Raw genomic sequence first — 26,059 nt, forward strand, 5'->3', positions numbered from 1 at the left:
TAACATACTTCCCTATTTTCAAGCCACAATCACGCATCGGGACTTCAAGAAATCTTTCCTCGGTGACAATACGTACAGCGTCCCTAATGCGTACAAGCAGAGTGAAAGAGACGAACTTTGCATGCTGGGATTTGTAGTTTAAACAAAACAGCATTGCATCCAGGGAGATGTAGTCCCCCTTCTCTCTCAAGTCTATTCTGCAATTGGGCAGAGTTTGTTACTGAAGCAGGAGTTTCACCCCGAAAATTTACTTTTAGCTTTAGCCTTCTTTTTCCCTTTACTTTTATTCCTTCTATCAGTTGCAGACTCCTGGATAATAACAATATAAACAGCAAAGCCTTCATATATACAAGGATGTGCCGACAAACTGCTAGTGACCGGCAGGAGGAGGAGGCCGGAAGTCAAGCCAGCGGCGCTCCGCGTCTTACTGCGCCTGTGCGCGGGCGGTGAACGCTGAGGCCTCTGGGTAGGTGGCTGGACCCCGCCCCTCACTTGAAGGCCGTGACGGCTGCTTCTGCGGCGCGTCTGCTCGTAGGATGGCTACCCTCATTGTAAACAAGCCTGGAGCGGGACTAGACAGTGGCCGTCAGGGCAGCCGGGGTACGGCCGTGGTGAAGGTGAGGGACCTTGCGTGCTCTGTTCTCCACCATCGGCCTCCCTTCGGTTCATCCCTGAGGTCTGGCGGCCGCGCTCCGGCGGTCTTCTTTGGGCCTTTGCGCGCCTCTCGGCTTTACAAGCCCTGTCGTGCCCTCTGTGATTTTATCTCTGCGGGATTGAAGTTGCTTGGTTTTCTGCTCATACCAGTCCTCTACGTGGCCGATGGGGACATTTGTGAAAAGGAGCTTATGGGCCTGTGAGACTGACTTCTGCCGGTCTTTGCTTAGTTCCTCTCCTTTTTGTTAAGCTCAACAGGCATTAGTTTATTTTTATTAAATTGAGCCGTTGTTATTGCCAGGTATTGTGTTAAGTATTTTAGCTCGTTAGTATCTACTTATAAAGTATATGATAATTACTGTTTGACAGGTGAAGAAACACAGGTTTACGTTAACACAGTGCGTCGTGGATCCAGGTTTGAATGCCTTTAAAATCTGGTTTTCATTATTGCACTTATTCTATAACCAGACATACAGTAATGGTTGGTCTGCCCCCTCTTCTCTTATTAGTATAGTCTGTCAACACTTTTTTTTTTTTTAAAGATTTTATTATTTATTTGTCAGAGAGAGAGAGAACACAAGCAGGCAGAGCGGCAGAGCAGAAGCAAAGAGAGAAGCAGGCTCCCCGCTGAGCGAGGAGCCCGATGTGGGACTCGATCCCAGGACCCTGGGATCATGACCCGAGCCGAAGGCAGCAGCTTAACCAACTGAGCCACCCAGGCGTCCCTGTCAACACTTTTTTGAGAAGTGTCGCTGCAGCAGCATGGCTGAACATTAACGTTAGGATATACGATTTGCCCAATGCTTCAGGTTTGAAATTCTACCGTGCTTAAGTGCTTCAAAATGCATTAGCTGTATTAATAGAAAGATCAGCAAGGGAGAACTGATCTCATCGGTTTATAGAATAACTTTCAGGATTGTTGTAATCTGAGTTGTTGGTAATTCTCATTATGGGCTACATACTTAGAATAATTTAAGACTTAAAAAAAAAAGACTACCGATACACTCCTTCTCCCCAAGTTCTGATTAACTTGACATCAGTATATTTTTTAAACATTCCTAGAAGTGATTTTAATGTGCAGCCAAGGTTGAGAACCACGCTATCAGTTAATGTCTGAAGTTAATTTGAGATCTTGGGTAATAGGCATCTATGATTTTTTCACCTAATGTTGGTTTTTATATGACAACAAATGCTACATTTCTGTTCACAGGTATGTTGCCAATTATTGATGGCTTTTAATTCATCTGGCCTTTGTATATTGAAGTTATTCTGAAGATACACAGCATATCTGAGATACAGAGGAACACTGTTACTAGCCATGTTACATGGTCGAGATTTTATGTATTAAATTGGGCTTTAAGGAGAGAATACTTGAAGATTATTTTGTGAATTAGCTTGAATCAAGAAGTTGTAATTGGAATGGTTATTGTTGCTGTATCTACTTTTGTTACCCTAGTTGCCTTAAAATCTCAAAAAATATATGAAGGCCTCATATGACTCAAATTTGTTACAGCACAGAGTTCGATGTGTTACAGGTTAACTTTGTTTTTATCTTCACATGTAAAATGTGCCCAAGCTGTGCAGTAGGGTAGTCCTCCTTGGTAAGATGCTTATGCTGTGATTTGTAACTCATTCTTATTTTCATAGATGAAAGCAGAAATTACTCATTGGAAGGTGAGAGTTGAAGTATATATTGCTAAAAGGTAAAATAATGAATAAGTTGATAATGACAGGGTTTTTCATTAGAAAACTTAAAGATAAAAATCTGACATTATGAAATTACTTACATTCAAAAAAGAGTCAGGAAGGGAGGCCTGGGTGACTTAGTTAAGTGTCTGACTTTGGCTCAGGTCATGATCCCAGGGTCCTAGAATCAAGCTCCACATGGGGCTGGCTCCTTGCTCACCAGGAGCCTCTTCCCTCTGCCTGCCATTCCCCCTACTTGTGCGTGTTCTCTCTCTCTGACAAATAAATAAAGTCTTTTTTAAAAAAAGAGTCAGAAAAAAAAAAAAAGAATCAGGATGGTTTCTTTTGAGGACTGAGTCTTTTTAGTCCATTTAAAATATGGTATTATTAGGGTGCCCGGCTGGCTCCATTGGAGGAGTGTGCTACTCTTGATTTCAGGGTTGTGAGTTTGAGTCCCATGATGGGGCAAGAGATTACTAAAAAAATAAATAAATAACTTAAATAAAATATGGTCTGGTTAATTAAAATTTGTTTTACATGTAATCAGTTTGAAGCTCTCTTTGACATATTTGTGAAGTTGATAAGATTAAGTGCTTTTTTCTTATTTAGCTTTTTTTTTTCTTATTGTGCTGTTAGCCACAGTTTGTGTTCATAAATACTGAAGAAAGAATTTCTTATTTTATTGTTTCCTGAGTTGATATGAAATAGTCTAGTAAGTTTATTTTTGGTTCCTTGTTTAGTTTATGAATCTGTGAAATGTTATTAGTGCTTTTTGAAAAAGCACTGTAGTAGCAACTTAAGTTCTTTTATCTTGTGTAATTATGTGTTCAGAGGTAAAAGATCTGAATGGACTGAAATTTTACTTGTTTGGAGTTTATGGTCATAAACAAGTTTATTACAGTGTTAGAAAAATGAAACAAAAAACACTGCATTTATTTTTTATTTAATTCTGTTATATCTTCTCTGTATTTGAATGAATTTGATATTCTAGTGACAATATTTAAATGAAACTTCTGTCCTGCTTTTTTTAAAAATGTAGGATACATTTAAGGGTTTGTGTATAATACAGTTTATGTGTAACTTTTCCCATCTGTTTTCCTTCCTCATAGGGAGCCACTATTCCAGTGTAATCAGTTTCCTGTGTATCCTGCTAGAAAGATAGTATGTCTGTATAAAAATATAGATACAAATGTATGCTCTTTCCCCCGTTTTATGCAAAAGCTAATTAAATATTTTATATATTTTTCACTTTGCTTTATTCATATGAAGTCATTCTATGTGTGTACGTAGGAAACTTCCTTTTTCTCAACAAACTTCATGGTTTTGCAGTATATGAATATACTATAATTTATTTCCCAGTCGTGTTGCTATCTATTTATTTTGTTTCCAGTCATTTGCAAATGCAAATGGTGCTGTAAGGAATAACACAGAGATCTTGTCACACATGTGTGATATATTTGTCAGATAAATTCCTGGAAAAGAATTACTAAGCTATATAAAGTTTTGATAGGTATTTTCAAATTGCCTTTCATAAAGCCTATTTTAGTCATTAAACATTTTACAGCAGTCAGCAAGTATATCTGTTTTCCCACATCTTCACCAACACAAAGGATTATACAAAGGGTTATCAACCTGTTTGCTCTAATCTGAAAAAAATGTATTGGTTTAAGTGCATTTTAAAGTGTTTTGAGAGAGATTGAACATCTTTTTATATATTTAAAGAGCTGTTTTTATGTCTTTTCTTGTGAGCTATGTGTTACATTTAAGCCTCTTTTGAACCATACTGGGATGCAAGCCAATTATGTATTATCAATGTATAATGAAAGATGTTTGTATTTCGTAAACTGAATCCAAATTAATTACAGAGTTAATACTAAATTTATAATGGATTAAGAATGATTTCCATTGTGGATTTTCTGTTTTTTACCTTGCATTGTGTATTTGTTGGGGGATGGTGGTTGGTCTGAACTGTTCTTAATTTTTAATCTTGCCAGACTTTATTTATATGAACACCCTAGTATTGCGTTTTTAGGAATGCCCTGTTCCTGAGGGCTTTTTGGTCTAAGAGGGAAAGACAGGCTGGAAGCCAATAATGGAATTAATGTGTTTAGGGTATCAAGATAAACACTTACCGTGGTGCATGATGGCCCAGGAGGTAGTGTGGTAATTTCAGTTGGAATAAGCTGTGCGTAGACTGAGAGATACAGTTGTTTAGAAATTTGTTTGTTTATTAATGTTAAAAAAAAAAAAAAGGAACCACCAGGAAAATGTCTGTTTAGCTATTTCCTCAGCATTAGCATAAAAAAAAAAGACAAAAACCAGTTTTCAAGTTCTGGGAACTACAAATTGTTAGATACAGTTTGAGCATGGAGTCTGAAGTGGGTGGCAGGGAAGCAGTGGGACAGAGGCCAGATTGTAGCAGGTCATGGATGGCTGACATAGTAGTTTGTGATATAATTGAACAGTTCAGTGTGGGTGTTTTTAAAAAATAAATTAAAATTGTGTAGCACTTTGACTCTATTGGGAGATAAAGGTACCAACAGTGCTTCATTTGATAAAAATACAGTTTGTTAACTAATTATAAAACAATCTCATGGGCTTTGGAGTGAGTATGCTGATTCTTGTCACTTCTTTTGACTAACTTCATGGCCTTGGGCAAGATATGTGCCTGTAATTGGAATGGTACAGACAAAATATTTTCTAACCCAGGGGCATATTTATTAATTGAGAACAATGAATTGAAATTTAAGTCTTAGCTGACTGCTTTCTTGAGTTTACATTATGTAGTATACATGGATACTAGAAAATACTTGGATATTACTTGCAGTCTGTTCTGAACAAGTTCTTGATCATTTACAAGGAGTAATTGTCACCCTAGTACATATTTCAGATGATTTCTGTTCAAATTAATCATGGTCTTTTGGAGGCAAGGTAATTGCAGAGAAATTGTTTAAGAACCCAACTTTGGCAGAATGACATATTACACAGATTCAGATATAATGAATCAAGACATAATTTTCCAAAGATAAAGGTGATGTTAATTTACAATATTATCTTGGTCCCTAACAGTTGACATTTCAAGGAGATTTCACTATGATATAATTTTTATCTGGTCCATCAGATGAAATGATAAAAGGTGACTTAAAATTTTACAATCTAGACTTTTTTTCATGGAGGAATAATTTTTTTTTAAGATTTTATTTATTTATTTGACAGACAGAGATCACAAGCAGGCAGAGAGGCAGGCAAAGAGAGAGGAGGAAGCAGGCTCCCCGCAGAGCAGAGAGCCCGATGCGGGGCTCGATCCAGGACCCTGGGACCACGACCCGAGCTGAAGGCAGAGGCCTCAACCCACCGAGCCACCCAGGCGCCCCTCATGAAGGAATAATTTAATGAGATTGATTATATTGAGGGTTTTTTTAACCAAAAGTATGTGTGCTTTTAAAATCACTTAAAAAGCATATGTTTCCTTTCTAAATATTAGGTGCTGGAGTGTGGAGTTTGTGAAGATGTCTTTTCTTTGCAAGGAGACAAAGTTCCTCGCCTTCTGCTTTGTGGCCACACAGTATGTCATGACTGTCTTACCCGCCTCCCTCTTCATGGAAGAGCAATCCGTTGCCCTTTCGATCGACAAGTAACAGATCTAGGTAGGAAAATATATTGTATGTATTTAAGATTTAAAATTGTTTGGTTTATTTGTGTGAAAAGGAGTTTGTATAGTCATTGCTGCAGGTTCTCGGTTAGATGAGAGATGGGGGAAATTATTATCTTTAGCTGTTTGAGTTCCATTTTACAGAAAGGAGTTATTTTAGATTAAGTGTATGTTTCTTATAGTGGTTTTCCAACATGAATCATAGCTTATTTGTAGTTATGAAATCAGTTTAATTGATTCTCAGTAGGTGTTTTCAAGAAAAAGGAGAACGAAAAATACGGGTGTTTTCCTAACTGTGAGAATGAATACTTGTGTGTGAAACTTTTGTTTCAGCTGTAAATATACACATATTTTTAAAAACTTATTTATGTATAAGTAAATGTACATTATCCTGTGTTGCAATGGAAAATATATGTCTTACTGTAGGTTGGTCTAAAATATATTGTAAAGTACTTGTTTTAATATATGTAGTAAAAGTCTTTGGTAAAATAGGATTTATAAAGTTAAATGATAAAAAAAATAGAAGTCCTTTAAGTATCTTTCTACTACACTGCTGAGGACTTTCTGGTTTTTTTTTTATTAATTTTTTAATTTTTTATAAACATATAATGTATTTTTATCCCAAGGGATACAGGTCTGTGAATCGCCAGGTTTACACATTTCACAGCACTCACCGTAGCACATACCCTCCCCAATGTCCATAACCCCACCGCCCTCTCCCTCCCTGCTTCCGCCAGCAACCCTCAGCCTGTTTTGTGAGATTGAGTCTTTTATGGTTTGTCTCCCTCCCGATCCCATCTTCTTTCATTTTTTCTTTTCTTACTCCACAAAGCCCCACATTGCATCTCCAGTTCCTCATATCAGGGAGATCATATGATAGTTGTTTTTCTCCAGTTGACTTATTTTGCTAAGCATAATACCCTCTAGTTCCATCCACGTCGTCACAAATGGCAAGATTTCATTTCTTTTGATGGCTGCATAGTATTCCAGTGTGTGTGTGTGTGTGTGTGTGTGTGTGTGTGTATACCATATCTTCTTTATCCATTTATCTGTTGATGGACATCTAGGTTCTTTCCATAGTTTGGCTGTTGTGGGAGTTTCTGTTTTTTAAAGAGAATTTTAACCAGGCAGTAGTTTAAGCATAAAAAGATAAGGGGAAAATTTGAATTTTGAAAATTTAGACATTAATGATTAAAATATATGACAAGTTACTATTGAGGTATGAGGTAAAATGATTAATATTCCATTTTGTTAGATTTAGTTTTTATTTTTATATTCTAGGAGATTCAGGTGTTTGGGGATTGAAAAAAAATTTTGCTTTATTGGAGCTTTTGGAACGACTGCAGAATGGACATATTGGTCAGTACGGAGCTGCAGAAGAAGCCATTGGGATATCTGGAGAGGTATTGATAGAACTTGGTGAAATATTTATTATGAGCTTGAATTTTTTCTTTTAATTTAAGATATTTGCCATCTAATGTACTATCTTACCTCACTTGCTCTAGCAGATAGGTTTCCAGAAACACAACTTTTCATTACATTATAGTTTTGTAGGCAACAATATTCCCAGCAGAACATTGGTAAAACTTAAACTTGAGTTTTCTGAAAATACCATACCTAAAGTACGTTTTATGTATATACTTATTTTCCTTATTGTAATTCACTTTTACCCAAGGATAAAGTTAAAGAGTAAGAAGGTTACAGAAGAGTAAGAAGAAGGTATAAGCTACATATTAAACCAGAGGGTGCAAAAGTGAATCAATAAATAGTACAGCACCAAGAAAGAGGAAGTCCTTGAAAGAGGCCGGTTAGTGTCGAGGCCAAATGCGTAAAAATAGCAATAGCTCCTGAGGGAATTACTACTACTAAGTATCTTTGTGAAAGGTTTAAATTATGTGTAAGTATACTCTCATCATCCAAAAGGCTGATTGTCCAGTAAATATAAGAATAATGCTCATTAACACAGATTAAAATACATTTTAATTTTTTATTTTTTCAGTTATGTAGGTTCCACGCCTAATATGGGGCTTGAACTCATGACCCTGAAATCCATGAGGATGGACTGAGCCAGCCAGGCGCCCCTTAAAATGCATTCTTAATGCTTGAAGAATTGTCCACATAGCTCGTATTACTGTACTAGATGTAAGAATAGTTGTAATAAATAACAGTTAATGATTTAGGTGATCAACTTTAAAATCACAGGCTTAGTATCAAGGAAAAAAATGTCAGATTGAGTTTTACTTTTATTAAATCATGATTTCTCTATGTAAAGTGAATCACTGAAGTGAATTTCAAACTGGAGCACTGTTTCCTGTTTATTTTTTTCCTTCAATATTTTATTTAAATTCAGGTTAGTTAACATGTAGTGTAGTATTAGTTTCAGGGGTAAATTTAGTGATTCATCACTTGCATGTAACACCTAGTGCTCATTATATCACCCATTAACCTACTCCCATCCCCTTTCCTCCAGCAACCCTTAGTTTCTTCCCTATAGTTAAGCATCTCTTATGGTTTGCCTCCCTCTCTGTTTTTATCTTACTGTATTTTTTCCCTTCCCCCATGTTTATCTTTTTTGTTTCTTAGATTCACATATGAGTGAAATCTTATGGTATTTGTCTTTCTCAGACTGATTTATTTTGCTTAGCATAATACCCTCTAGTTCCATCCATGTCATTGTAAATTTCATTCTTTTTAATAGCTGGGTAATATTCCATTGTATGTACATACCATATCTTTATCCATTCATCTGTTGATGAACATTTGGGCTTTTTCAGTATTTTGGCTATTGTGATAATGCTGCTGTAAGCATTGGGGTGCATGTGCCCCTTAAAATTATTGTTTTTGTATCATTTGGATAAATATTACTAGTATAATTGCTGGTCATAGGGTACTTCTATTTTTAACTTTTTGAGGAACCTCCATACTGTTTTTCAGAGCAGCTGCCCAGTTTGGATTCCCGCCAACAATGCAAAGGGTTCCCCTTCTTCTGCATCCTCATGAACATCTTTTGTTTCCTGATTTGTTACTTTTAGCCATTCTGACTGGTGTGAGGTGATACCTCATTGTGGTTTTGATTTGTAGTTCTGTGATGATGAGTCATGTTGAACATTTTTTCATGTGTCTGTTTGCCATTTATGTGTCTTTTGAGAAATGTCTATTCATGTCTTCTGCCAGTTCTTAATTAGATTTTTTTATTATTTTGGGGGTGTTGAGTTTGGTAAGTTCTTTATAGATTTTGAATACTAGCCCTTTATCTGATATGTTACTTGCAGATATCTTCCCCTATTCCTTTGGTTGCCTTTTAATTTCCTCTCACAGTTAGGTCTTTAATCCATTTTGAATTTATTTTTGTGTATGTATGGTGTAAGGAAGTGGTCCAGTTTGATTCTTCTGCGTGATGCTGTCCTGTTTTCCCAACACCTTTTGTTGAAGAGACCGTGTTTTTTCCATTGGATATTTTTTCCTGCTTTGTTGAAGATTAGTTGACCATATACTTGCGGGGAGCACTGTTTTCTAGGCTTTTTGTACTTCTTTCATGTGCTATATGTTTTATGTTTCAAAAGACATTAGAATATTGTTTAATGTTGACCTTGTAATTATTTGTCAGGTCTGGAAAACAGAAGATATGAATTTTTAATATTACCTGTACATGCTTCTCATAATCGCAAATAAAAAATGTTTAAATTTGAGTTCATTTTTTAGTTTAATGTGATACTTAATGACATTATTGATGTATTTTCTAATTTTTATTTCTGGTTTTAGTATATGTGCTGCCAAAGCGAGCATTCTAATTTTTATTTCTGGATCAATTTATGCCAAATTATTCCCTTTCCAATTATGACCTTTTAATATTCAGCATAAGTTTCAAAACATTCTTGGTTATCTGAAATGTAAAGTTTTTCAACTTGGATGCTTTTTAGTAACTCATGAAATTTAGAAATGATATTTAAAAGCTTATATATAACATAGATTTTATTTGTATATTTTTTATTTGCTTAAATCAGTGCTTTTTCAGCCAGGATTGTGCAGTAACCTCACCTGTGGAGTTTTAGAAAAAAATACACAGATCAGGCTTCTACAGCCTATTGGAATAAGTGTTTCCTAGGTTAAGTCTGGGCATCTATGTTTTTAAAAACTTTGCAGCTGATTCTTGTGCATACACCTGCTTCTCAAAATAGCATTTGTGTTTCTCTTTTTTCTATACGTCACCATGATATGTAGTATTTTTTTTTTTTTTTTTTTTTTTTTTTTAAAGATTTTATTTATTTATTTGACAGAGAGAAATCACAAGTTTCCCTGCTGAGCAGAGAGCCCGATGTGGGACTCGATCCCAGGACCCTGAGATCATGACCTGAGCTGAAGGCAGCGGCTTAACCCACTGAGCCACCCAGGCACCCCATGATATGTAGTATTTAAAGCAGAGTCGAGGTGAGGGCCTGGGCACCTGGCTGTCTCAGCAGAGCATAACCTTGACCTCAGGGTTGTAAGTTCAAGCCCCACATTGTGTATAGACATTACTTAAAAAATAAAATCTTTAAAAAAAAAAAGCAGTGGGGATGTATTTATTATCATTTTTTTAGTCTTAAAAAAAGATTTCTAGCCTGTATTGTTCAGTTTCTTTTATGTAAAATGAGGGGATTTCATGGACGATATCTTTACACTGACTATGAACCTACGAGAACAGTTTTATTTTTGGCCTCAAATTCATAGCACATATTGATAATCAATTTTGGAAGTACCTTCTCACTTACTTACAGAAATGAATACTTTCTTAGATGAGTCATAAGTGACCTTTTTTACTTAATTACCAGCATATTTTCATAAACAAAGCTTGGTCAGTTAAAAAAGATTATGGGCTTTTATATTTTAAAATTTGTCATGTTATAATGATTGAGGTTCAGATTGAAGACATTAGTTTTTTGTTTATCAGAGCATCATTCGTTGTGATGAAGATGAAGCGCACGTTGCATCTGTATATTGCACTGTATGTGCAACTCATTTGTGCTCAGAGTGTTCTCAAGTTACTCATTCTACAAAGACATTAGCAAAACACAGACGAGTGCCTCTAGCTGATAAACCTCATGAGAAAACCATGTGCTGTCAGCATCAGGTACATGCTATTGAGTTTGTTTGCTTGGAAGAAGGCTGTCAAACTAGCCCACTTATGTGCTGTGTCTGCAAAGAATATGGAAAACACCAAGGTCACAAGGTATGAATATAATTAGACTGGATAACTCTACCTAGTTTACCAACCTACTGTTTGTTTCCATTGATTTGGTTCTTTTTTTTTTTTTTTAAGATTTTATTTATTTATTTGACAGACAGATATCACAAGTAGATAGAGAGGCAGGCAGAGAGAGAGAGGAAGGGAAGGAGGCTCACTGCTGAGCAGAGAGCTCGATGCAGGGCTCGATCCCAGGATCCTGGGATCATGACCTGAGCCAAAGGCAGAGGCTTTAACCCACTAAGCCACCCAGGCGTCCACATTGATTTGGTTCTTTATACCACGTAGGAATTGGGGAAGATTCAGTAATGAATGAGTGGAGCTTGATAGCTTGAAAAGATATGAGAGATTTAATTTCTGAATATCATAACAAAAATTTCAGAGAGGTCCTATCCTCCTTTCTTCACTGAAAAATAGTTTTCTAGTAGGAAACAAAATTTCTTTGTGTGCATGTTTTCATAATGCCCTGGATTGTGTTGACAATATTTATCTCTATTGATGAACTGTTCTTTATGGCAAAATTAAAAAGTGAATCTCTTGGATTCTTTTTTTTTTTTTTTTTTTGGGAGGGAGGAAGAGGAGAAAGGGAGGATGATGGGGGTAGGGAGAGAAAATATCTTTTTTCTTAAAGATTTATTTATTTTAGAGAAAGAAAATGTATTGTGGGGAGGGGCAGAGGAAGAGGGAGAGAGAAACTTCAGTAGACTCTGTCCTGCGTGTGGAGCCAGATGTAGGGCTTGACGTGGGGCTTGATGCAGGGCTTGATCCCAAAACCCTGCAATCACAACCTGAGCCAAAACCAAGAGTTAGAGGTTTAATGGGCTCTGCCACCCAGGTGCCCCATGGGAGAGAGACTCTTAAGCAGGCTCCATGCCCAGCGTGGAGCCTGATGGGGGTGGTAGATCTCACAAGAGATCACAACTTGAGCTGAAATCAGGTGTTGAACATTTAACCAACTGAGCCACACAGTCACCCCATCTTAAACTATTATTAAGCAATAATAAAAGGACTCCCAAATTCTAAATTATTTCTTTGGAGGATAAATAGTTTTGGGATAAGGGTAAATTAGTATTTATTATTTTGTGCTTTTCATAAATCTGTTATAAAAGCCATTTGTGACTGATACTTTTTTTTTTAATCATTGGAGTGATTTAAATAACATTTTTTATCATTAGTCAGTACTGTGAGTTCTGTTCTATAATTTTGTTGCACTGTAGCATTCAGTATTGGAACCAGAAGCTAACCAGATCCGAGCATCAATTTTAGATATGGCTCACTGCATACGGACCTTCACTGAGGAAATTTCAGATTATTCCAGAAAATTAGTTGGAATTGTTCAGCACATTGAAGGAGGAGAACAGATAGTAGAAGATGGAATTGGAATGGCCCACACAGAACATGTATGGAATTTTTTTCTGCTTTCTTTACCTTCTTACCCTTTTTACTTCTAACCTTTTCATCTTCTTGTATTTATTGAACAATTACACTGTACTAATACCACGCTAGTTACTGAAAATAAGTTTTTAGAAAAGGCTTTGTCTTTATGAAATTTATAATTCATTGTAGAAAAAAGCCAGTTTCAACTGTGGTGACTGTATTTTGTGGGGCAAGTATAAAACACTTTGGCATTGCATAAGAGGGGCATTAATTTAGCTGAGTCAGGGAAGGTTTCCCAGAATACAAGATAGTAAACTGAGATGTGAAGAAATTTAGTCAGGGAGAAGAGTGGGGGTGGGGAGGGAGTGAATTGTCCTACAGAGGGAAGCATACGTTAAATGCCTGGAAGTAAGAACTGGACACATTATTGAAACACTCAGTTCAGTACACTTGGATCTTTGAGTTTTGGATGGGACATGGCAAGAAAAAATGTTGGAGAGTTAAGGGCCAAGTCATGCAGGATCTTGTTAGCTATGTTAAAGATTTTAGACTTTATCCCAAGGGCAGTGATGAGCAATTGAAAAATTCGTGTAGGAATAAAATAATCAAATTTGCATTAAGAAAGGTAGCTTTTCAATATAGAAAATGAATTGGAAGCAGGGGAACCTATTAATAGGAGGTTGCTGCAATTATCTGATTGAGAGATGTTTATGGCCTGTAACACTACAGTAGTGAGAATGGAGAGAGGTAGATGGGCTTGAGATTTTAGAGTAGTAGAATAGGTAGGTCTTAGTGATTGATTCATAATACTGATTTTGTAAGTAACTTGAAGGGTCAGGCATGATGCCTGGATTTCTTTCTTGCCCAAGTGAATGGATGGTGATACCATGCATTAATGGGGAAGGAGGAAGACCTTTGGGAGGGATAGTGGAACAAAGTAATAAGTTTAATTAAGATATTGAATTTATTATGTCTGTGAAATAATAAAAAAGATACCCTCCTGTGAACTGAAGAGTAAGTGGATGTTGGGAAGTGAGTGTGTTTAACTTTTAAGAAGTTTAGCTGTAAAGAGAGAGAAGGAACTTAGGAGGTAGTTATAGACTTGCTTTTTAAAATTAAATTATGGAGGCAAAAGGAATATTTTTGGATGGGAAGATACAGGGATATACAAAAATGCAATATTTTGCTTTGATAATCAAACAGATTGAAAGCTAAGTCATTGGGGGAATAATGCTAGTAGTGCTTTGTCAAATGCAGTAGCCATTACCCACATATGGCTATTTAAGTTTAAATTATTTAAAAATCTAGTAAAATACAAAATTTGTTTTTTCAGTTTCATTAGCTGCATCCTCACCTGTGTGAGGATGATTTGCAAATTTGTGAAGTGTTCCGTATTTTTAGGGATTAAGAGGAACAGACTTCCAGTTATGAAATAAATAAGTCACAGAAATGAATAAGTCACAGAAATAAATAAGTCACAGAAATGAAAAGTACAGCATAGGGGGGAATATAGTCAGCAATAATTGTAATAAGGTTGTATGGTGACAGATGGGGACTATACTTACTGTAGTGAGTGAGCACTGAGTAATGTGTAGAATTGTCAGATCACTATGTTGTACACCTGGAACTAATATAACATTGTGTATCAACTTTACTTCAATAAAAACAAATGAAACAACTGTGGGGAGGCTAAATGCAGCTAGAGTGGGATGACAGAGTGTAGCAGGAGTTGAGATCAGAAAGGGTCTTGCTGGTTCCTTGCTCTTTCTGTCAGGAATGCTCTTCAAGATACTGATGTGGTTTCCTCTCTTACCTTCTTCAGGTCTCTGCTCAGATGTTGCTTTCTCAGGGCACCTGTCCTTGAACACCCCACATCAAGGATTTTGGCATTTACTCTCAGTGGAATGGGAAACATTTGGAGAATTTTGGGCAAAAGAATAGTTGTTTCTGATGTAACATTTTAAAAGGATCTATCTGGTTACTGGTGGAGAACATGCTGTAGAGGGCAGGAGTAGGTCTAGTGAGAACAATTAGAAGACTGTTGTAATCATCAGGTGAGAGATGATGGATCAGGTTGGTAGAGGTGGTGGTGAGGTTTGATCAGATTTTGGATACATTTTGAAGTTAGAATTTTCTGAGGGGCTAGTTATGGAATTTGAAAGAGAAGTATTAAGGGTGACTCCAGTTTTTTTTAGCTTGAACAGCATGGAGGTTGGCATTGCCAGTTGCTGAGATGAGGAAACTAGGTTTCACCATGGGAGAGACTGGAGAGTAGGTATTCCATTTTGCTTCAGTTGGCACTTAAACATTTGGATGTCCAAAGGCTGTGGTTAAGGAGAAAGATCAAGTGTTGAGGGAGCAATTTTGAAATTTTTAAGGACATAGATGGTATTTAAATTTTCATTAATTCACATATAAAATCTTTGTTATGGTTAAAGTTGTTTCAAACTAATTTTAATTTCCTTAGGTACCAGGTACTGCAGAGAATGCCCGGTCATGTGTCAGAGCTTATTTTTCTGATCTACATGAAACTTTGTGTCGTCAAGAAGAAATGGCTCTAAGTGTTGTTGATGCTCATGTTCGGGAAAAACTGATTTGGCTCAGGCAGCAACAAGAAGATATGACTATTTTATTGTCCCAGGTTTCAACAGCCTGTCTCCATTGTGAAAAGACTTTGCAACAGGTAGGTAGATTGACATGATTACGACATACTTAAAGCAACCTTTATGAGCAAAGCCTCATAAAGGAAGAAGGTGAAGGAATTTGTTCAAGCCGTAATGTGGGGAAGAGTATTCCAGTTTAGGAAATAATAAGAGCAAAAACCCTAGGGCAACTTGCCTGGTGTATTTGAAAAACAGCAGAAGAAGCCACTATGGGTGGAACAGAGTAAGTAAAGGAAAGGGTAATAGAAGCTGAAACCTGGAAGTAATGGGGAATTATCTGTAAAGAAGACTTTATGGGTCACTGAAAGGACTTCAGCTTTTACTGATTGAAATGGAGAAGCCATTGTGAAATTTTGACAAGAATGACTTGGTCTTACGTAAAGATGACTTTGATATGTAAAAAATAGTTGGAAGGAGGGCTGAGATGGAGGGAAGATGTTAGGAGAAAGAAGGAATTTGGAGGCTGTTGTAGAATTCCACATGAGAGAGAATAGTGGCTTGGCTAGTAGGAATAAGAAGTGTCCAGATTCTGGATATCCAAAAGGATTCGTTCGTTATGTGGGGCATGAGAGAGTAGAAGGCAAGAGTTTCAAGGGTTTTGTTCTGAGCAGCTGGAACGACATGCAAATAATAAGCAAAGTTTATTAGTTCATAATCAACTAATGTACATATGCAACAGTGAACCAAAACTACACACTGCTACTTTCATGGAGCTTACCTATTGTTCGGAGAGTTCTGTCTTAAGAAGAATATATTGGTATGTGTGTAGAATATCTCTGGATTGATATTTGAGAAACTATAATGTGCTTGACTGAGAGTTTGGAGATCTTGAGGGCAGGGGAAGCTTTTCAATTTGACCTTTAGTCAATTTTTTAAAAACCAATACACATATATCTTAGATTTTTTATAAAAGTACAACATACATATAGTGTGCATAAGGGTTCAGCTGGCTGAATTTTCAGACTGGGCATTACTGTGTAAGTCACACCCATATTAAATAACAGAACATTACCAGTACCCCTAGAAACCCTTCATATTCCCTTCTAATAACCACCTGCCTTCCCCTCTGAGGATAAACCACTACCCTGACTTCTAATGCATATATTATTTTTGTCTCTTTTGGTAATTTATAAAAATAGAATCATGCAGTATGAAGTCTTCTTGTCATATCTTCTTTTACTAGACATTATGTTTGTGAATTTCATATCATTAGGTATCATTGTAGCTGTTCTCATTGTGGTATAGTGTAGCCTTTCTGAATATACCACATTCTTCTATTGAAAGTCTCTTTAATTATTTATTAATGCCCAATTATTAGTCTAGTCAAATTTATATTTAAGCTAACTTTGAATACGGTAATGTTAGTTTTTCTTGATTTTTGGTGATAACTCTTTTTCCCTTCTTCCTGTAACAAGTTTACCAGAAACTATATTCTCTGTCTTAGGATGATTGTAGAGTTGTTTTGGCAAAGCAGGAAATTACAAGGTTACTAGAAACACTGCAAAAACAGCAGCAGCAGTTTACAGAGGTTGCAGATCACATTCAGTTGGATGCCAGTATCCCTGTCACTTTTACAAAGGTAATGTACAGTACTTCATTTTTAGGTATGGCTTCTGATAAATCATAATTGTTTTACATTCCGTGATAATCAGCTTGAAGAGACAACTAAGAAGTTCATAGGGTTTTTTGAGAAAAACTTTTATCAGTGGAAAATAGAAAGTGGTGTAATGAATCTCCGTGTACCTACCCATCACCTACTTTAACAATTAAAAACCTTATTTCATCTATCCTTTTCCCCATCCCCCTTTCTACCTGCAGTCTCTCAGGTTATTTTGGAACAAATCCCAGCATATCATTTCATCTATGAAATATTGTTGTGTATATTTGTAAAAGGTAAGGACTAGTTTAAAAAACATAACCAGGGGCGCCTGGGTGGCTCAGTGGGTTGAGCCGCTGCCTTCGGCTCTGGTCATGATCTCAGGGTTCTGGGATCGAGTCCCGCATCGGGCGCTCTGCTCAACGGGGAGCCTGCTTCCCCTTTCTCTCTCCCTCTGCCTGCCTTTCTGCCTATTTGTGATTTCTCTGTCAAATAAATAGATAAAATCTTTAAAAAAAAACAAAATATTGTTATAAACCTAAAAAAATTTAATAATGAATCTCTATTATTAACCATTATCCACTTAGTTATTCAAATTTTTCAGACGGCTAAAAAAATGTTTTGTTTCTGGGAACAGAATCCAACCAAACGAGGCCTGTACTTGCCATTTGGTTGATATATTTTGGTCTCTTTTACAGTGAATTTCCTCTAATCTAAAAAGTTCATTTGTTTCATTTTTATTTTCCTTTTTTAGAGTGTGTTTTTTTAGAACTTAATCTTATTTTATAGTTCTGTGAAACATTTACATGGTCCAGAGTTGAATACAGAGCAGGGTTTGTTTAGAGAAGTCCAGCTTCTATCCCTAACCCCTCCGTGCTTTTCCTCCTTTCTCCATAGAAAAGCCTCAAGTGTCTTTCCTTAGTTTTCTTCATCATTTAAAAAACAATACAAGGAAATACATTTATTTATATATTTGTATGTACACTCATCATATTTAAAGGTAGAAAACATTACTTCTCCTCTTTGTTCTTTTCACATAAATTTACGTCCTAGAGATTACTCCATAGCAGTATTCAGTTACATTTTCTGGTTTGTTTTTTTTTAAAGAGAAAGCATAGGGAGAGGGGAGAAGCAGAGGGAGAGAGAAAATCTCAAGCAGGCTCCATGCACAGCATGGATGGAGCCCGATGCAGGTCTTGAGCTCATGACCTTGAGATCATAACCTGAGTTAAAATCAAGGAGTCGGATGCCTAACTGACTAAGCCACCCAGGCACCCCTGATCTTAACCATTTTTAATTGTATAGTTCAGTATTGTTAAGTATATTTACATTCAGTATACCTCCAAGAATTTTGCATTTTGAAAAACTGAACTTCCATGCCATATAAACAGTAAGTCCCCTTTCCCCCTCTCTTACCACCTCCTGGGAACTACCATTCTACTTCTGTTTTTTTGTGAATTTTAGTATTCGAAATACCTCATATAATGACCAATATATAAGTAGAGCCATATAGTCAGTATTAGTTTTTTTATGACTGGCTGATCTCAATTAGTATATCCTCAGAGTTCACCCATATTGTGTCATGTGACAGAATTTTCTTCTGTTTTAAGGCTAAATCATACTGCATTGTTTGCATATACATTTTATTTATACATCATCCATTGATGGACATTTGGGTTGCTTCCACATCTTGGCTATTATAAATAATGTAACTTTGAACATGGGTGTACACATATTCCTCTGAGACCTTGCTTTCATTTCTTTTGGTATGTATCTGGAAGTGAGATTACTGGATATGGCAGTTATATTTTTATTTTTTTGAGGAAATGTTGTTTTCCATAGTGGTTGTACCATTTGTAATCCTACCAACAGTGCACAAGGGTTGCATTTTTCCACATTTTCATTAACACATTAATTTTTTTTTTCTTTCTTTCTTTTTTTCTTTTTTTTAGATAGTAGCCATCCTGTTAGATGTGAGGTGATATCTCATTGTGGTTTTGATTTGCATTTCTCTGATGATTAATGAAGTTAAGCCTCATTTCATGTGCTTATTGGCCAGCTTATGTCTTCTTTGGACAAATTTTGTACAAGTCCTTTGCCTGTTTTTTTTTTTTTAAGATTTTATTTATTTATTTGAGAGAGAGACAGTGAGAGAGAACATGAGCAAGGAGAAGGTCAGAGGGAGAAGCAGACTTCCCATGCAGCTGGGAGCCTGATGTGGGACTTGATCCCGGGACTCCAGGATCATGACCTGAGCTGAAGGCAGTCGTCCAACCAACTGAGCCACCCAGGCGCCCCTTTTGCCTGTTTTTTAATTGAGTTCCTTGATTTCTTTCTTTGAGCTGTAGGAGTTCTTTATATATTGTAGTAGGGAATCCATTCTTAGATACATGATTTCCAATACTTGGTCACATTTTGTGGGTTGCTTCTTCACTTTGTTGATAGTGTCCTTTGAGTCACAAAAATTTAAGATTGATTTGGTCCCATTTGTCTGCTTTTGCTTTTGTCAACGTGTTTTTGGTGTGATATCCAAAAAAAAAAAAAAAAAAAAAAAAATCCCTGCCAAATCCATTGTCATGAAGATTTTGCAGTATGTTTTCTTCTAAGAGTTTTATACTTTTGAGTCTCATTTTGGAACTTTTATCCATATTTTAAAATCCAAATATTTGTAATTGTTATATGTTACTTGTAAATCTACCGTTTTATCAATATATAATGACCTTTGTCTCTTAAAACAGTTTTTTTTTTTTAAAGATTTTATTTATTTATTTGACAGACAGAGATCACAAGTGGGCAGAAAGCAGGCAGAGAGAGAGAGGAAGGGAAGCAGGCTCCCTGCTAAGCAGAGAGCCCGATGCGGGGCTTGATCCCAGGACCCTGGGACCATGACCCTGAGACCATGACCTGAGCTGAAGGCAGAGGCTTAACCCACTGAGCCACCCAGGCACCCCTTAGTGATTTTTTATAGTGTCATGGTTTGATTCCTTACTCATTTCTTTTTGTGTATATTCTGTGGATTTCTGTGCTTACCATTGCTATTACAAAGAACATCTTGTTATAACATTCTGTTGGAAAGTGGTAAGAATTTAACTTCTTCTGCATAGAAATGGTCTATTCTTTTATAGCTCCACTCCCCATACTTTATGTTTTAATATCACAGATTACATCTTTGTATATTGTATACCTGTTACCACAGGCTTATAGGTTTTTTTTTAAATGTTTGTTATTTCAGTTCTGTAAGGAATTAGATTTGTGCAACAAAATTATAATAATACAGGTTGCTATTTGTCCATGGAATCAGAGGAATAAGTAGGAGATGAAATAATTAACAAAGATATTATAAATAAAAGTATAAATGCTAGTACTTTTAAATTGCATATCAAAATAAGACTTTAAATTTTTAAAAATTACAGGACAATAGAGTTCACATTGGACCAAAAATGGAAATCCGAGTTGTTACGTTAGGATTAGATGGTGCTGGAAAAACTACTATTTTGTTTAAGTTAAAACAGGATGAATTCATGCAGCCTATTCCAACAATTGGTAAGTTTAAGTACTGCTTTTTACTTTGACGGATGCTTTATAGACAAACCCTAGCTTATAGCTGAGTTCTTGGGGAGTCTTATTTTATGCCAGTATGGCACTGTGGTGGGCTCTTTATTGGCTCTAAGACACTAACATGTCTGAGAAAAAAATGGAAGGTTCGGTGCTGTGGGATTGAAATGTGGATGGTGGGATATTAAGACAGAACAGTGTTGGTGGGACAGTTGGAAAAATTAAAGGATTGGTGAGGATTAGGGTGAGGGAGTGGTAGTGGTGCAGAGCTGTTAGGTATTTGAGTTTCAGGATCTAAGGATCCTGCTGGAGGCTTAGAGGGCTAATAGCTGTTAAAGGTATAGATTCCCCATATAGGTGTATTAGGAGTAGAGTTGGTTGGGGCAGCAGTAGATATTGCTGTATGAAGATAATTTGTATTATCACAATTCTGAACAGTGGGTCACCTGTGTTTGGTGTGTTATTCATTATAAATACAAGTTCAGTATTAAAGTAACTTTTTTTAAAAACAGGTTTTAATGTGGAAACTGTAGAATATAAAAATCTAAAGTTCACTATTTGGGATGTAGGTGGAAAACACAAATTAAGACCATTGTGGAAACATTATTACCTCAATACCCAAGGTAAGTATGAAAATTGATATCTTAATTTTTCAGAATTTTAAGATGCCAGTTTTCTGTGGAATTGATTTTAACTAGCGAAACTTATTTTTATTAAAATGTTAAGGTGAAAAGACTGGGATATGTACTTTGGTTTATTCATTAAAAAAATCATAGCTTAAAACCATACTCACCTTTATATCTAGGCAGTTAGGAGTACATACCGCCTGCTGCCCTTAACAGTTAAATTACATTATTACTATTCATATGAGTGTGATCACTGGTAATATTGTGAGGAAGGATAGAATTCTTGGTGTATGTTTCCGCTGCTCTCTTCAATTCAGTAAAATATTTGTCTCATTATAATCTCTCAGTTACTCCAGAAGAACCTGCAGTGGTTTGCTTTTGGCCAAACTATGTTTTACCACACATTCCACCTAAAGTATTTATATTTAGGCCCCATTTTATGCTTTTGCCTGTACCCAAAATGAAACTTGTATTCATGCCATGTTTCATATATCGTCATACCTTCCACCTAGCAGAAAAACTAGGTAATTATTTTTACATTGGGAGTTTTGATACTGTGATTAATAGGGGAAAAAATGGGATTTTGAACATGAGGAACGGTTGAAAAGTCAGGATTTTTAGCTACCATAAGGTAGCTAGAAAGATTTCAAAAGGGAATCAATTCAGTATATACTTGTGAAGTTTCTGCTGTATATTCTGAATACAGTATATGTGGAAGGTGCTATGTAAGGCACCTAGAGCAAATACTTTGGAGAGATAAAGATGGTGATTTATTTAGATTATTTTTTGGCCAAGAAAGTAGTAGTCAAAGAATAAGTAGCATCATAGGCCACAAAAGAAGCCTCAACAAATTCAAAAATATCAATGCATCTTTTCTTTTTCTTTTTTTAAAGATTTATTTACTTAGTGTGAGTGGGGGATGGGTAAGTGGAGAGGGAGAGGGAAAGAGAAAATCTCAAGCAGACTCCCTGCGGAGCCCCATGTGGGGCTTGACCCCATGACCCTGAGATCATGACCTGAGCTGAACAACTGTGCCATCAAGAAATCCCTCAATGCATGTTTTCCGAACACAATGCTATGAAACTGGAAGTCATCCCCAGGAAAGAATATGGGAAGACTGCAAATATATAGGGGTTAAATAACATGAAATATCAAAGAAGAACTCAGAAAGTATGTGGGAACAAATGAAAATGAAAACACAGTGGTTCAAAAGCTTTGGGATGCAGCAAAAGCTGTTCTAAGAGGGAACTCTGTAGCAATACAGGCCTACCTCAAGAAATAAGACAATCTCAACTTAACCTTATACCTAAAGGAGCTAGGAAAAGAACAAACAAATGCAGCCCAAAACCAGTAGAAGGAAAGAAATAATAAGATTAGAGCAGAAATAAATGATACAGAAACTAAAAAAACTTATAGAACAGATCAATGAAACCACTAGCTTGTTCATAAAAAAAGTCAATAAAATTGATAAACTGCTAGTCAGACTTATCAAGAAAGAAAGAGAAAGGAACCAAATAAATCACAAATGAGAGAAAAGAAGTAACAATAACAAAAAAAAACCCACAGAAATTCAAACAATTAGAATGTTATGAAAAAATATATGTGAACAAATTGGACAATCTAGAAGAAATGGATAAATTCCTAGAAACATAAACTACTAAAACTGAAATAAGAAAAAAATAGAAAATTTGAACAGTCTGATTACCAGCAAAAGCAATTGAATCAGTAACCAAAAAACTCCTAGAAAATAAAGGTACCTGGGTGCCTCAATAAGTTGTGTCTCCCTTTGGCTCAGGTCATGATCTAGGAGTCCTGGGATCCAGCCCTGCATCTGGCTCCCCACTCAGTGGGTAGTCTACTTCTCTCTCTCTCTGCCCCTCTCTACTGCTTGTGCTTCCCTCCCTCTCTATCTCTCAAATAAATAAGTGAATTTTTTTTTTAAGATTTTATTTATTTATTTGACAGATCACAAGTAGTCAGAGAGGCAGGCAGAGAGAGAGAGGAGAAAGCAGGTTCCATGCTGAGCAGAGAGCCAATGCAGGACTTGATCCCAGGACCCTGAGATCACGACCTGAGCCAAAGGCAGAGGCTTTAACCCACTGAGCCACCCAGGCACCCCCAATAAGTAAAATAGTTCAAAACAAAACAAAACAAAACTCTCAACAAACCAAAGTCCAGGATCAGATGGCTTTGCAGGAGAATTCTACCAAACATTTAAAGAAGAGTTAATACCTATTCTTCTCAACTATTCTAAAAAGTGGAAAAGGAAGGAGAACTGCCAAATTCATTCTATGAGGCCAGCATTACCCTGATATCAAAACCAGATAGATAACACAAAAAAGAACTACCATCCAATTTCTCTGAACAAAGATGCAAAAATCCTCAATAAAATACCAACAAACTGAATCCAACAATATAAAAAGATCATTCACCATGACCAAGTGGTATTTATTTCTAGGTTGCAAGTGTGTGTCAGTAATTGCAAATCAATCAACATTATAGATCATGTCAATAAAAGAAAGGATAAGAACTATATGATCATTTCAATAGATTAAAAAAAAGGCATTTAACAAAGCACAACAACATCTCTTTATGATAAAAACCCTCAACAAAGTGGGTTTAGAGGGAACATACCTCAATGTAATAAAGACCATCTATGAAAAACCCACAGCTAACATCATCATTGAGAACCTTTCCCCTAAGGTTAGGAGCAAAACAAGGATGTCCATTCTCACCACTTTTATTCAACATAGAGTCCTGGAAGGGCTAGCCACAGCAATCAGACAAAAAAAGAAAAGGCATCCAAATTGGCAAGGAGAAATAAAACTTTCACTGTTTGCTGATGATGTGATTGTGTGTGTGTGTGTGTGTGTGTGTGTGTCTGGCCTGAAAGACCACCAAAAACTGTTAGATAAACGAAGTCAGTTAAGGTATAGGATACAAAATCAATTTACAGAATTCTGTTGCATTTTTATACACCAGTAATGAAGCAGCCAAAAGAGAAGTTAATAATCCCATTCACAGTTGCACCTAAAATAATAATGATACCTTGATAAAAACGTAACCAAAGAGATAAAAGACCCGTACTCTGAAATCTCTAAAACACTGATCAAACAAATTAAGATGAAACAAACAAATGGAAGCACATTTCATGCTTATGGATTGAGAAAAATAATGGAGTGCCTGGGTGGCTCAGATGGTTAAGCAACATCCGCCTTTGGCTTAGGTTATGATCTCCAGGTCGTGAGATCGAGGCTCACATCAGGCTCTCCGCTCAATGGGATGTCTGCTGCTGCCTTCCCCCTGTCTATGCCCCTGCTTGCACTCTTGCTCTCTCTCTCTCTCTGTTACTCTCAAATGAATAATAAAGTCTTTAAAAAAATACTTAAAAAAAGAAAGAGCAAATATTGTTAAATTGTCTATATTACCCAAAGCAATCTACACACTTAATGCAATTCCTATCAAAATACCAACAGCATTTTTCACAGAGCTAGAACAAACAATCCTAAAAAGACCCTGAATAGCCAAAGCAATCTCGAAAACGGAAAGCAAAGTTGGAAGACTCACAATTCTGGACTTCCAAGTTAAATTACAAAGCTGTAGTAATCAAAACAGTATGGTAGTGGCACAAAAATAGACATGAAGATCAATAGAACAGAATGGAAAACCCAGAAATAAACCCACAATTGTACAGTCAGTTAACCTTTGATAAAGCAAGAAAGAATATCCAATAGGAAAAAGACAGTCTTTAAACAAATGGTGTTGGGAAAACTGGAAGCGAACATGCAAAAAAAAAAAAAATGAAACTGGACCACTTTCCTACACAATACATGAAAATAAATTCAAATGAATTAAAGACCTAAATGTTAGACCTGCAGCCATAAAAAGCCATAAAAAGAGCACTGGTAATAATTTCTCTGACATTGGCCTAGCAACTTTTTTCTAGGTAGGCCCCTTGGGGCAAGCGAAACAAAAGGAAAAATAAACGCTGGGACTACATCAAAATAAAAATCTTCTACACAGCAAAGGAAACAGCATCATTTCCCTTGTTACACATGGGGAAATGAAGAGATCTGAAAAGTTAGGTGAGGTCATACTGTTCAGTATTGCTAGGTGCTCTTGTAGTAGGCGCCTTTCTGTGAAAAACATAGTAAATAGACTAACCATAATAAAATAATGAGACCATTAAAATATTTAGTCCATTTATGAAAGTTAACAAATGACTAATTCGATTTTTTTGGGGGGGGTAGCTGTTGTATTTGTTGTTGATAGCAGTCATAGAGACAGAGTTAGTGAAGCACACAGTGAACTTGCGAAGTTGTTAACGGAAAAAGAACTCCGAGATGCTTTGCTCCTGATTTTTGCTAACAAACAGGTAACATGTTTATATTTCAGAATACTTGTTTAGTATTTTGTGTATTCTATGTCATAAGGTCGCATAAGGTAATTTCAAAACTGATAATTCAATAGATATTTAAGAAGTTTGTGCTGGGTATTTTAAATACAATATATATAGAAAGTGCTGTACTTGGTACCTTGGAGTATATAAGGTGGTTGATGCTTACCAGAAACTCCTATATATGTTTGTAAACATGTAAGTGACTGTATATGAGATTCTAATACATAGAAAACTGGTAAGTAACTTCAGTAATATTAACAACGTGTCATGGAAAAATAGAGTGGTTCTAAAGGTGGCATCTTACAAAAGATGTGTACAGTGGGATTTGAGTTGAAATTATAAAGAGTTCAAATTATGGGTAGGACTTTGAGTCAGTTTGTGAAAGAAAGAACACTGTAGGCAGAGAAAATGGAAGCATGAATGTTTTAGGGGAGCATCAACAGATATATATGTGAGGGGCAAGTAGAGGATGAAGAAAATCTAGAATAACAGATGAGGCCTAGAAAAACTTGGGATTTTATTCCATGACAAAGGAAAGCCAGCAGAAGGTTTTCAGACTCCTATCTGTGTTTCAAGACTGTAATCTGGGGGTAGGACATAGAATTAATCAGGGGGAAGGGACTAGA

The 26,059-nt window shown here is 36.2% G+C and overlaps 1 protein-coding gene across 1 annotated transcript in view; it reads left to right on the forward strand.

Moving 5' to 3' along the window:
- Positions 1–458: 458 nt before the first annotated feature.
- Positions 459–26,059, forward strand: part of TRIM23 (tripartite motif containing 23) — a 29,161-nt gene continuing 3,560 nt past the window's right edge. Inside the window, exons 1-10 of the mRNA XM_004764545.3 lie at positions 459–617; positions 5,825–5,987; positions 7,274–7,395; positions 10,923–11,201; positions 12,434–12,616; positions 15,061–15,276; positions 16,701–16,835; positions 20,267–20,396; positions 20,921–21,031; positions 25,285–25,409. Coding sequence (XP_004764602.1) covers positions 537–617; positions 5,825–5,987; positions 7,274–7,395; positions 10,923–11,201; positions 12,434–12,616; positions 15,061–15,276; positions 16,701–16,835; positions 20,267–20,396; positions 20,921–21,031; positions 25,285–25,409 — 1,545 coding nt within the window. The 5' untranslated portion in view covers positions 459–536. The remainder of the gene's footprint in view (positions 618–5,824; positions 5,988–7,273; positions 7,396–10,922; positions 11,202–12,433; positions 12,617–15,060; positions 15,277–16,700; positions 16,836–20,266; positions 20,397–20,920; positions 21,032–25,284; positions 25,410–26,059) is intronic.

The sequence above is a fragment of the Mustela putorius genome, unplaced genomic scaffold, assembly GCF_011764305.1.
Source record: "Mustela putorius furo isolate JIRA1106 unplaced genomic scaffold, ASM1176430v1.1 tig00000145_pilon_pilon_pilon, whole genome shotgun sequence".
NCBI lineage: Eukaryota > Metazoa > Chordata > Mammalia > Carnivora > Mustelidae > Mustela > Mustela putorius.